This window comes from Echiichthys vipera, assembly GCF_963691815.1.
Source record: "Echiichthys vipera genome assembly, chromosome: 8".
NCBI lineage: Eukaryota > Metazoa > Chordata > Actinopteri > Perciformes > Trachinidae > Echiichthys > Echiichthys vipera.
In genome coordinates this window covers 10,122,725-10,136,521 of record NC_139833.1, presented here as the reverse complement: position 1 = coordinate 10,136,521, position 13,797 = coordinate 10,122,725, and the positions used below count along the sequence as shown (strand labels likewise).

The 13,797-nt window shown below is 41.8% G+C and overlaps 1 protein-coding gene across 1 annotated transcript; it reads right to left on the bottom strand.

Annotated features, from left to right (window-relative positions):
- Positions 1-2,443: 2,443 nt before the first annotated feature.
- Positions 2,444-13,175, bottom strand: LOC310951115 (uncharacterized protein). The gene is made up of 7 exons (XM_083919207.1): positions 13,044-13,175; positions 12,225-12,346; positions 11,320-11,512; positions 10,036-10,181; positions 7,808-7,952; positions 4,644-4,788; positions 2,444-3,222 (listed from the first exon to the last, which is right to left on the bottom strand). Exons 1-7 carry the CDS (start codon positions 13,090-13,092, stop codon positions 3,135-3,137), a joined length of 888 nt encoding a protein of 295 aa, XP_083775333.1. The 5' UTR covers positions 13,093-13,175; the 3' UTR covers positions 2,444-3,134.
- Positions 13,176-13,797: the final 622 nt, after the last annotated feature.

The window sequence follows — 13,797 nt, the reverse complement described above, 5'->3', positions numbered from 1 at the left end:
ATGACGGTAATGGCCCTGAACAAAAACTTAAGCCACTGTTCTGCTCATCTGTAGTCAGGGCCTATTAGGACCCGCTAAAGGGGCTCTTTAACTTTACCCTCATGCTGTGGCCACAGTTTGCCCATAATTGTGTTTTCCAGTCAGGCAGTGCTGCTCCATTATGAAAATTGTTTCTCTTTCCACATCTCTTCCCCCGCCCCCTCTAATCTAGTGTTGTATATTGGGTCTGGAGCATTCAGTCTATGGTTTGTAGCCTCCGAGTTTGAAGGCATCTTTTTTTAAACCATCTTTGGCGCCCCCCTCAGGTAGTTTTAGGGATAGCACTTCATGGTTCCCAAATCTGCGTCGGCCCCTTTCTCATCTGACAGGAATCCTGACACTTAGGTCAGTTTGGTTCCAGTCAAACAATCAGCCAAAAAATGTTCAGACAATAAAGCATCAAATAATTAATATTAATGTTTTTACTGTCTTGACCTCCATAAAGAAGCTTTGAACTCTCACCTCTGATCTGACCTCTTTTGCGTGGACCAATGTGCAATCTTAAAATCTCAGCTTCAGGCTCTCTTGGCTCCCTGGATTTCTTGTTCGACACAAGTGTTAACCTTGTTGTTTTGGCGAGGATAGTATCAGCCCAACTCATTCCCCAATTCCCATCCCATCCCATTTTTCCATGTCAGCCCCTCGCCGAGTGTTTGTTCCCCAGTTGGCAGGGAGTCTGTGGCAGCAGCTCCCCGCACCAGATGGGGCATTGTCAGAAAGTAATGAGGGGAAAACACCTGCTTCTCCGGCGAACTCCACTCCTTCATTTTCAGCCATTTGACACAACATATGCAGCATGCACATACAAAACCAAGTGACCGTGACGAGAACAGCAGTGGGCAACGGCACACGGTTACAAATGCCTGGCACTTCATTGCATTAGTCAATGAGGTGTCATGTTTGCTATAATTCCCCTTTACTTGTAGGTCAGTGTACTGAGGGGCGTTGGGACATTTTCCTATCTAACTAACTGACACTAGAGAGAGTTGCCAGACTTGAATGTCCTGTTAGGACCCTGCATGAACCAGACAAAATAACACGTCTGCTCTGTATTCTCTGAACAGCCCCTGCATCGCCCAAAGCTGTTGTCCGGTGGTTTAACCATGAGGTACTATCAAGGTCAAAATGTCACTGTAAACTACACTTCTCTCCCTCCCAACCAGAGCCTTGTACCTCTGGGACAGCTCCACTGTGTGAAATCCTTGATTCATAATCTTGTCTTTTCTGGCCAACCGTTTGAAGCCCCAGGACCAAAGCCCACCAGGGAGCACAGCTTTTCACTCATGACTGACTCAAAGGCCAAAACAAGATGGTGCTCACTGGCATTTCCCATGCAGGAGGGCATTTTAAATGTACAACATTGTTTTTTTTTCACTATCTGAAGAAAAGGAATACAATGTTGAAAATTGTGAAATGAAATGTCTTTGTCTTTTGGTTACCCCATCTGTTGTCTCTTTATTCCAGGGCTTGGCGTAGGACATAAAGTAGGCAGAAGTTTGTAGAGTTGGAAAAAGAAATACAAGGAGTCTGTAAAATGCAGAATGGCTGTAGCTGAGGCAAGTCGTACAGGGGCTTGAATAATCAGTTTAATAACATTATCCTGGCTGTGCTCTGTGGCGCATGCATCCGTTAATGGAGTGTCATTGTTAAACTGCCGCTTCGCCCATTATTAACGACGGCCTACGGTCAACCACACACCGATAATAAAACCACATAAAACCCAACATAACTTCAACAGACAAGCGTAATGAAATTCTCTGCATTATGAGCACGGTTGCGGTAATAAGCAATGGTGCTGTAGTATGGCGTTAAGGGTTACAAGGCAACAGAGGAGAAAATTAAAAAGATGAAGTTGTAGTCTATGATGGTTAATTTTGGGGATAATCAGAATGGACTAAATCTAGTTTATATTAAAGTAGAACTAGCAGTGGATTACCCGGCCTACTCTTATAATGGATAGGCAAAGTTTCAAGGTTACCTGGCTTTACTATTATTCTCACTGTGTGTGTGTGTGTGTGTGTGTGTGTGTGTGTGTGTGTGTGTGTGTGTGTGTGTGTGTGTGTGTGTGTGTGTGTGTGTGTGTGTGTGTGTGTGTGTGTGTGTGTGTGTCAAAGATTTTCAGTTCATGCATGTGTTTGTGAGCTGAACTGACTGCGAATGGGTTTGTGCCTGCAGGCAGATGGGGAGAAACACAAGCATCCACAGTACTTTGAGTAAAGGTCATTGCTTCAGAGTAAGGTCTTACAGACTGAAAGGGAAAGTTGGTAAACAAGCTGATGCAAGTCTGAGATGGCATTGGATGGAGAAGATGTGCGGCCGAGCAAGAATGCATGTCCATCTTTGGCCACGCTGTCAATACTCCCTACCTCTTTTGTATCTCAAAAATGAAACAAAATCAATGGGCCACAGGAGAACAGCAAATATATTTTTGAAAGACATTTAATATCAAAGAAATCAAACAGTAAATTAAATAGTAGAGTGCAATGTGCTTGAGAGCTGTCACAGTGAAGAGATTATAATAACATTCTCACAAATGCTTTGAGCGGGTTCTGCTTTAGAAAATAAAGGTTGAAAAACAAATCAGCAGAATAAAACCTTGTCCTATCACCCAAATGGTGCATTCATAATACACAGCTGAGTAACAGAAAGGAGAGACTTGCACGTGGAGTCTTTGCAGCTCTTACAGCACACAAGACTGATCTTCTATCATCTTACTAAGAATGTAGCTCACAATTTTCCACGCTGCAGAATAAATGAAGAGAAAATTGCCCACCTTTCTGTCCCAGATGCATAACTGCAGCCTACACACACAAGCAAAGCAGCTTCTGTGCCTCTAAAGCAATCATTTGCCCATCATTTTTTTCATTGTTACTGATTTTGATTTTTTTCTCTCCCTGTCCTGCAGTCTCCAAATATCCCTTTTTGCTTGACTCCCTTCCTCCCTCCTCCCCCAACGTGACCTTTCAGAACCCTTTACCGCCTCCTCCCTCTTTAAGTATCCCCTCCATGCCATCGCTCATTTTCTGGCCACCCACTCCATCTTCTTCGTCTCTCACTCCATCTTCCTCCCCACTCTCCTCACCCTTCCTGTGCAGTCAAACCAGAGGTTGTTTGTCTGCGCAGGTGGAGGGCAGGGACTCCACACTGGCTTTGTAGATGGGCTTTTTCTGAGACCGGTCATCACTGGAGAGAGAACGAAGAGAAGGAAAGACAGAGGAGCATTATTATCAGTATATCGACCTCCCAGTAGGCACTAGGAAAATATAAGTGAGGAAATTATGGACTCGAACCGAGAAATGGAGCCACGCCTGGCTGTTGATGTGAAAGTCCATTTTTCTCTCTTTAGCTCCTTGTCTCTGTTTTTATACACACATGCTCATATACACATGGTAGCAAATGCTCAGACACACTTGCAAGGATTGAACTTCATCTTCTATGCCACTACAGAGACATAGAAATCCTGTATAAAATGGGCTCTTTAGGAAACTATGGCTTTTAAAAATGCTTTTTCAGGCCCATATGAAAAATAAGTTAATGAGTGAAGCTGCATGGGGTCGTGGTGCACATTATCATGCTGTCAGCAATGTTTATAATGGGCTTTAGCTACTGCTCTTATCATTGCTGTAGCCTTTTTTATACTTTATATACTTTCACAGGCAGAAAGTGTGTGAAACACATGGGAGAGGAGGGAGCATGAAAGAGATCAAGGATGGGTTCAAGCAGGTCAGACCTGCTAAGATAGACTTTCATATTCAAGGTAGATAATGCCTTTAAAAACACATAAAAGCACACAGGCACTAGTCTGCACTTGTGTGGAAAGGTTTTCGGCGAGTACATAACATCGGCATACCTAACACACACACAACGTGAAGAGTACTCTAGGGTGCACACGTGCGGCAAAACCCACACACACCGTAGCTGAAATGGCCTTGGTTCTATCACACAAGACAGAATGAAATATTGCAGCAATAACCATATCCGTAATATAAAGTCAAACTGCAGGAGGAGAGACTGGGCCTGAGTTAGGGAAAATAGGAAGGTGAGTGTGGACAAAGTGCAGTAAAGAAGTAAAACAATCACACAGGCACACACACATTTCCTTCCGTTCAGCAAACAGTTCTCACTCCCAACTTGTTTGCTTGTTCAGTAGCCTTCAGCACCTGAAACCCTTAAACATCTGTAAGAGATGCACCGACGTCTCAGTTTTTCCACTGTGGTGCAGTGAGGTGACTTAGTATTAAAATCAACAACGTCCGCGTAGGGAGGACGTAAAATACTTACTTACATCATACTTAACTAATGTCACATTTGTAAGTTACGTACCAAACATATACTTATTTTAACCCAAACAACCATCTTTTCTCAAACCTAAGCAAATAGCTTTGTTGCCTAAAGCTACCCAACTATTTTTGTTTTTATAAAACCTAAGCAAATAGTTTTGTTACCTAAACCTAACTAAGTAAACACTACCTGAGTTGGTAGTGAAAACGTGTTGGCGGCATGTTATCGATCAGATTTTTAACAGGATTTTAAATAAAAAAAGAAAAGTGTTCACTTATTACGAAAGAGGAGGCGACACAAACACTCAAACAGTCGTTTCTTACATGGGCCCCTTGCTGGTCTTGGTCTGCTTGGCCCTGCGGCACAGGAATACACTCATGGAGAGGATGAACACCAGGAGAGAGACAGCCGCTGCCGAGGTCATCAACACAAGTCTGCCATTACTAGACTCATACCAGGGGGCATCCTCTGTTGGACAGATCAGTCAGATATGAAAGGAAACATGCATCACACAGACTCTGAAACCAGCAAAACTACGAGCTTCCCGCCTCCATGGCAAAGCTTCTAAAGGCAACCTGGTGTTTGTTTGTGGAAGAAAAGGGTGTCCGTGCAGAGTGCAGGTAGTCAAAATGTCATACACAGCACTGATCTTCAAGAAGTATGCCTTACAATTTCAGAAACTTCTTATCCCCTTCACATTTCACACTTATGAATGTATACTTATATATAACATTTGCAGTTTTCATGGACCTTATGATCTCAAACATTTCTTTAGAGGAGGAGTAAAGATTCAAGAATTATGGTTGTGAGGGTTTAAGGCACCCTATATGTTAATAGGTAACTTGTGTTCTTGGAATGTTTGCTTAAGGTTTGTATTGTTTTTGCAGCGCAACTTCAAAGAAACAGCAATGACATGAAACATTAGCTCACCATACCTTCAAGGATGAGCAAACATGATTCCAGCATCTAGACATTATTACCTTTTTAATTAGTACATGTGCTCCAGAGAAAATACTAGAGACACTTTGGAGTGCAGTGACCAGTGAGTTATTGCAGAAGTAATAAGACAACTGTACCATAATAAATAACATGCATCGGCTTAATTGGATTTTAGAGGTTGTATAATTTCAACAATTGGAATCACAAGGCTTATGAATCCTGCTGGGTGAGAGGATGGTGTTTAAAACTGTGGTGCATTAACACAGTGCAGTCATCTCACAGGTCACTGATAAAGATGATGAAGACAGATGAAGTACTGTAAATTGGATTAGCTATAATGTTGTAATGAAATTAGTTCTCCACTTGAATACAATCTCCACGTTTCATGAGAAATAAAACCATTTGTCAGTCATACAGACAAAGAAAAAAACGTTACTCTGGAGACACCCATATCCTCAAAGCAATTTCACTCAAAAGCAACTGGACCTGGTTATTTGTCTAGCAAGACGTTTCACCTCTCATCCAAGAGGCTTGGAGCACAAAGGGTTCCAGAGACATCATCGGCTTTGTGAGAGGTTAAATAACTGGATCTCCACACCAGTTAGTTGGACCAGTCCCAGCCTGGTCAGATGCGTACATGAACTTATGAAGCCTCTTGGATGAGAGGTGAAACGTCTTCCTAGACAAATAACCAAGTCCAGTTGCTTTTGACTGAAATTGCTTTAAGGATAATGACGACCTGGACAAATGAGAACATTCACAGTCCTGTAGACACCCACCAACATCGAACGACAAAAACAGACAACCAGACTTCTAATCAAAAAGGTTCTAAGGACTTTCACCTATTATTATCATCATAGGCGCACTGTACTGAATACCCTCTGGACCCTTACACTATGGGATTTTAGCTTTTGTTTAAAAAGCTAAACTACTAATAAAGCCATCGGTGAAATGTTTAGGAAGAAATCTTATATTTGATCTGTGTAAGGCCATGTATATAATCTATTTATGCAAATAATTTATCATTATTCATCAGGGTAACACAAATACATATGAGCATGGGCAGTTTCCCTGATTAATGGGTCAAACGATTAATAACATGCGGTCATTTCAGTCCAAAAAGTTGGAGCGCTCTAGGTGGCCACATACGTTCTCTCCTCATTGGGAAACGTGCAAGTAAAACACAACAGTTGCACTCCGAAAAGAAGACACTATATGGACACTCTAATAATAATCACCTAATAATACTACTAATGCTTAATATCACATATTTCTTTGTGAGCTATTTGTGACACCGAAGAACATAGATATACACATATACAGAAGTCAGAAACAGGAACTTTATTTCCCCACATGGGTCTTGATGATGGAGTGATGATGCAGGATGAGGATCATCAAAGATTTCTAACCACGAGTAACCAGTAAGTCTGGATCACTTAATGTTTGAAGAACTGGACCAGAATATAAAAAGCAACAATGTATACAGCGTATTTGTTCCTAACATCATTAGGAAAAAATAGAATTACCACCTTGTCATTGAATGCCTCCGCCAACAGGTCAGGTTTACATCCATGTCTGTGCAGGCTTTCCTAATATGTAGTAACGACTTTGAAGTTATTCAGTAAATGCTTCATTGTTTTATCCTTTTATGTAAAATATTGTCATAATTGTTTTGTGATGTCACCGTAGCCTTGACTTATGACCTCCAAAATCGAATCAGTTCATCCTTGGGTCCAGGGGGTCATTTGTGCCAAATTTGAAGAAAATCCCTCTAGTCGTTCCTGAGTCACGTACGGACTGATGGACGGACAGAGAGATGGACAGACGGACAGACAGACAGACAACCTGAAAACATAATGCCTCCCGTGCGGAGGCATAAAAACAAAAGCACGATCACCTGCTCGCAAATTTCAGTTTCTAATTGCTCGCGAGTGTTTCTTATTAAACTCTAAGTCTGTGTCTCATCACTGTGTGCTCTACAGTGCTTTTCTGAGACTTTCATCCTTCCATCCTTTTAAGTTGGTGCAGTTCTGCCATTTTCATACTGTATATTTATGCAATTAAGAATATATTTTTTTTGTCCTTTGGTATCATCTTGCCTATTTACATTTGACATTTTAATGGTAATTTCATTTTTCACACATTCTTTTATGTGAGGTGTTTTCATCAATGTCTTCATCTCTCTTTCAGCACACGGCCTTTCCCCTACTTGTCATTATCATTTTTGTGTGCAGATAAATTAAAACCTCAACCCTTTAATAGTTCTTTAGGAATGAAGGGCTGTAAAGGTTTCATAAATGAGACTTCTGCATATGCTCCTGATGACATAATTGCATAGAAACACTAGACCTTTTTGGTCACATTTAAGCAGCTGATTGAAAAGGAAGTAAAACACAATGGGTTTTTTTGCTTTTGCTTAGGGGATGTTGGCAGCTGAATTTCCCAACAGTTACAAAGAAAGTCCACAGTATTTTTTAGAAAGAGGAAGGAGGAAACAACCACAGTATAAAGGACAACAGGAACATCTACATAAAAAGTATTTTCTTACCAGTCAGCACGGTGATGCTGAAGCTGCGTTTCTTGTTGAGTGACGCCACCGAGGGATGCTCAGCCATGCACGTGTACTGTCCTTCATCCATGGCCCTTATCTTCCTCAGCGTCAGCGTAGAGGAAGGCAGAATCCAGTCGTCACCCTGACAGGGAAAGATGAGGACATAAAGGGGGGCGTAGGAAACAAACATAAAGCAGAACAGAACCAAATATTGTTGGCTGGATTGTTTGCAGCTCTAAGAAAATTGACAAATAAATCAAAGTTTTTTGCTGAGCTGGGAGCACAAGAAAGATGGAGAATAGATTATGCTAGTTGGTGAAAGAGAGACACAGACTGCCAGACATAGTGAGTGTAAAAAAATGAGAAAAAAATGAGAAAGAAAAGGGGCAGATTGTTATTTTTTGGGCTGATTTGCAGTATAAGTGAAAAAGGAAAGAAGGACAAAGAGGGAACGAAATAGAACGACAAAGCAAGAAACAGAGAGACTGTCAATGGCAGTGGGACATTGACAGAAAGACAAAAATATCTGCTGCTGCACGGCCCTCGGAGAACAGTCCCCAAAGTGCCAAATGAAGTGTATTTACCTGAGCAGTAATCCCAATGAATGAACACACATCGACACAAGTCAATAACCCAGATAACACCATCATCCGCAAAAAACGATGCCGCAACAACAGACTGTTAACACAACACATAATGAGATGGCGAGGGAGTGGGTTGAATTGTTGACACAAAAATAGCAGCACTATTATGAGATAGAGACCAACATGGGAGGAAACAAATAATAGGCCAAACACAAGGTTTGGAAAACAAACGAATGTGAAGGAGGGGGTAAAAAAAAAAAAGACATTAAACCATGCAAATGATTTGGCTCCTGGGAGCTGCAGTTCCTGCCAAGAAAGTCCATTTCAATTTGAATGGATCTGAATTAAGAGGATTTCCCATAAAGGCCAGGTCTGGCCAAAGCAGCATTTTGTATGCAAATCCACTGGCTCCCAAAGCAGTGGCCTGTTTCTGACTCTGTCCTGCTGTCATTACCGAGGGCCAAAGTCCCCACACCGACTGTCCGTCAAAGTGGGCCATTCTGATGGCACTTTCTGCCCCATATTCATTCCTGTCATACATACAGTAGGATAGATAGACTCGCCCACCAAACACTCATTCTCATCTTGTCATTTCCTTGTGTCATTCCGCTTCTCCAAAGGTTTTGAGACTTATGTAAATGGAGCATGAATAGATCATGACAGGTGAATCACTGGTGCTGGTGCGCTTAACGATTCCATCTCCATACAGTGACGGACCTGTCAGTGATGCTGACAGTAATTATTATTCTTCATCGTGACAGTGACAGCGCTGTATATTCAACAAATACTGACAAAAACCTCAAGCACTACGTATGATCATGCGGAGGACAAACAGTATTAGCTGTATAAAATGTCCGCTGAATTGGATTTGGACTTGTAAGCCTGGATTAGCAGTGACCCTTTAACAAGCATATTAACCCTGAGCCGACTTATCAAAAAGAATAACAAAAGGGCGAACTTGGCAATTATGTCTGCCTTTTCCCAAGATGTCTTCATGACTGCATAGCGCCATTACACCTGTGACTTGCTGCTGGCGGTAGTGGTATTTTTGACACCCCGAGAGTGTAATACCATTTTCTCACCACAAAGACACAGTGTACGTCCCAGCTCATCAGCTTCTTCTTGTTCTACATGCTTATTGTGACAACGGCATTTTACACAGAGATGTCTTCGTTTCCCTCGGGCGAGGGTTTCTTAACTCAGCAAAGAGCCCAGTTGAATAATTCAATACTGGTTAACCAAACACTAAAAAAATCATTAGAAATCTATCCACATAATTGTTTTCAGGTTGACTGGCTCTTGTCTAGACCTCATTAAACTATTAATCCTCTGTAAGTGGGCAAGCTGCAATCCCCAGCGAACGGAGAGGCCTAAGCCAACCGGTCACTTAAATACAGAGCTCTTCTTCAGAGGAGGGGATGGAAAGACGACAACGGCTGAGGGGAAACAAGTGGCTTGAGAAACTCACGGAGAGAAACAGTGTTGGAGAAGTAGAGAAAATGATTTGAATGCTGTGAGCAAAGCCAAGAGAGAAGGGTTCCTAAGGAGGCTGAAGTGGGACAAGAAATGGAGAGAATGTAGAGAGAGGGAAAATGTTCCCAAAAGCCACTGCAACTCTGCACAATCCTGAGGCTTCCTCACGTCTTTATTCCAGAAGTAGCTCGGCTCCTCTGATGAGTGGGTAGAGCACTTCACCACCACGTCATCGCCGACTCGTACCTTCAGCTCCTGTGGGACACCCAGGTAGCTGGTGTAGCCGTCCCGAGACAGTAACAATGCCTCCATATCTGAAACGCAGCGGGAATTAATCAGAAATGATAAATACAATAAATGTCATGTGTGCTGAAGCTACCGTTCCAAGAATTTGGATCGCGATTGAACACATGATTGCAGTGGTAACAGCCGCTAAACACTCCCATCTTTTAAAGTATATGCTCATGTATGAATACCTCCCAGTGGTACAAACTGTACCAAGCAATCAATAATAATGATAATAGGCTTCATCTTATCGAAGTCTTTAGAGAGGCGGTGTTGTGAATAATAGCTCATCTTCCATCTCAATAGATGGCCCACGTCCACCCAGCTCCTGGCTTCTCTCCCCCTCTGTCTCCTTCAGTCCTTTAGTCCGTTCTAATCTTTGCTTCTTATTGATTCCCCCCATGAGGCTGAGGAGCCTATCAAACAGCATTACGGTCGATTTGATGGCCACTGAGAAGATAGAGGACACTGATAATCTGACTAGCTACGCCATGGATGCCGTTTCATGCAATTGTGTATCCTACACTGATAGCTTCAAACTTGAGCCCCACGGGGAGAATGTCTCTTTGTTTGCTCGGAGTGCAGGGGGGGGGGGGGGGGGGGGGGGGGGGGGGGGATGACCGTAGTCAACCTTTCATAGCAACACAGTGTTTTCACTTCTGTACTTTTTGCAGTTCTTTTTTTGTGCAGCTGCATTGCATAGACACGTCCTGTCTTATTAACTATTAATGTGTTTTTTCCGTACCTCACTGTGAAGAAAGCTGTGTCCAAAGTGTTTGAAAAATAGTATTTACCTCCTGCTGGTTGGAAATATGACAGAAACTGGAGGGTTTCATTCTCTCTGTTCTGTCTTCTCACCTAGACTGTTTGCCAATGTACAGTCAGGTGCTTGTTATGCTTCCTTGTTTGTCACTAATGTCAGCACTATTCTCAGCTATGCTACACATTCCCCTATTGGAAAGTGAAGCTCTGTGTATTTCGTATTTGAAAGTTATATTTTATGACCTAGCGTATTCTCAGATTTCTGCAGAAATCTCTTTGACCTCTGCAGGACACAGACAACATGAACAATCCAAGGTTGCTTTGTTTACCAAAACAGTGTCACAAAGTCATTGTTCCACAAACTTTCAGCAGGCAGCTCCTACCAATATCAACCCAGCAACTCACATTGCACTCTGACGGTCAGTGGCTGGGAGGAGTTGTCAGGGGCAGTCACATTTTCGGCGTTGGATACACAGCGGTAGGTCCTCTGATCGAACCTTTGTACACTGTGGATATTCACGACGGGTGAAGCCTTATCCACCCAGTAATCAGCGAGGCATCCAAATCTCCGCGCATATGGATGCCAGATCTGCCTGTACTGTTGAAGGCGAAGAAACAAACAAACAAAAACTTGTATTAATCTTGAAGTTTTCAATTTACTTAATAACAATATCAAATCACAGTTGTTGAATTAAAACTTGCTCAGTATTGTGGATGAAAATGATGACAGTTCTCTATTTAAATGCATATTATTTATATAGAACATGGGCGCTCAACAGATTCAAGAGTAATCGATTAAATATCAACATTAAATATCTTGTCTTCATATTATTCAATTAAATTTACGGTAAGTTCCAATGGCTTTGCAAATCATTGTATTTTGTTTTTATTAACGTTTTACACAACGTCCTAACTTCATTGGAATTGGAGTTTGTAAAATAACTGTAAAATGAATTTAGTAATAACACAATTGATCATATTAGATTGTTTTTTATATACTGGCTGATTCTGTAGGATAAAATTAGAAAAGAGTGCTCACTGAACACGTCATAACATTTATAACCTGAACTAATTTGCAATGGCTGTCTCCACTGTATATATATATAGTCAACTGTTCTATGTAAATGTCACATTGAGCATTGTAAATGGGGTTGTACAATAACTCGGTTAATAGCAATACAACACTAACAACACCGCACTGTAAGCGAACACAAATAATAGGGGGAGGCGGGCTCTGAACTTTTGAAATAAACCCCTTCTTTCCTCTATTTCCTCTCATACTCACAGACCCATTTGTTCCTGTGGCTCACCTCAGAGAAGACCTCAACATAGGCCTGGCTCGTGTTGAGTTCAGAGTCTGAGTACAGACACTCCAGTGTGATGCTGTCTCCCACCAGAACCGGTTGCGTTGGCCCTTTAATGAGCAAAGTGGCTGCATGTGGACAGAGATTACAGGTTATTGATCACAAAAGGAGTAGGCAGGGGGCTCACTGGGAGAACTAGCCGCTGTTCTGTCCAACACTTTCAAAACAACCGCTCCCTTTTCCTGATATTTGTTTCAGGTTCCTGTGGGAAAACTGCCAACACTTTCAAAGTCATCTCATGGCCACATGACCAGCAACAGGTTCTTCCACTTTACTAACAACAGTGGCATCTGTATTTCACTTCAGGCTAGATGCATTGCATAACACAAACCGTTTACATTAGATTTCCACAGTTAAGCTGTGCGTTTTATGTAAAAACAAGCCTCTGTATACGGTACGTTAGGCTATAAATTAAATATATATATATTTAATTGTTCTTCTTGTCAGTCCCCTGATAATTCCACCAACATTTCTTGTTTGAGTCTGAGTCTTATAACCACCAGGGGAAACCCACCAGTGTGACGGAAGAGAAAATAAAGCGTTTTCTCCAGAGACAGAGCAGATAAACAGGAAGGAACACACACACACACACACACACACACACACACACACACACAGACACACACACACACACAAACACAAAACATTAACTGTAATAATTATGTGACAAAAAGACCAGAACCACGGTTGAAGATTAAACGCATAATAATAATCAAATGAAATGTTTTGAGATTGTATAACAGTAGAAAATAAAAACATATTTACCATAACAGCCATGAATCAGGACGACTGCTGCGACTAGAAGTACTTTCATGACTGTGGGGGAAAAACGTTTCAATATTACCACAATTGTGTGTGCTCTACTGTACTGTGACGCTTCTAATCTGAAATGAAAGTTTGCTCAGTATTTATTGATACCAAGATGTGGGTGGGGTTTGTGTTTTCAGGAAGTAGGCTGAAAGTAGTTCTGAAAGCACAAAGAAACTAACCATCCAAATCGTTATATTACCAACAAATAAATTGCTCAGTAAGAAGTTTTTATTTATGTCTCTGGTTGTTTCCCTTTTTCTCAGCAGCATTTACACTTGAATATTATGGGATCTATAAATGAAGGAGCTGCTGTTGCTCCAATGATCAAATCTACTCCCAGTGCGTCATTGGTCTCTGGGGTGACTCGGGTTGTTTACCTTGTTGTTGAGGTGTGTTTTTTTTCTGACGAATTTCAACAGACTATGAAATGAGTCTTGACAGGTTTCCGCAGAGCTTCGCTATTTCCCGGTCTTGACGTGTACAGTAATGCCGAACAAGCAAGCGTTTGACGCTTCATTTGCTGTGACCTTTGTTTGATAAGCTGTTAAAATAGAACTGAAACGGAGGATTCGGTTTGTTTAAGCGTCTCATGGATCGTTTGCTGTATGCGCAGCCTTAAAATGCTTACATGATCATAATCATCTTTTGACTGACAACGGTAGATCGTAGATGTAACCCGTGTCTTGCTGCATCCACCCAGGTCCGCATA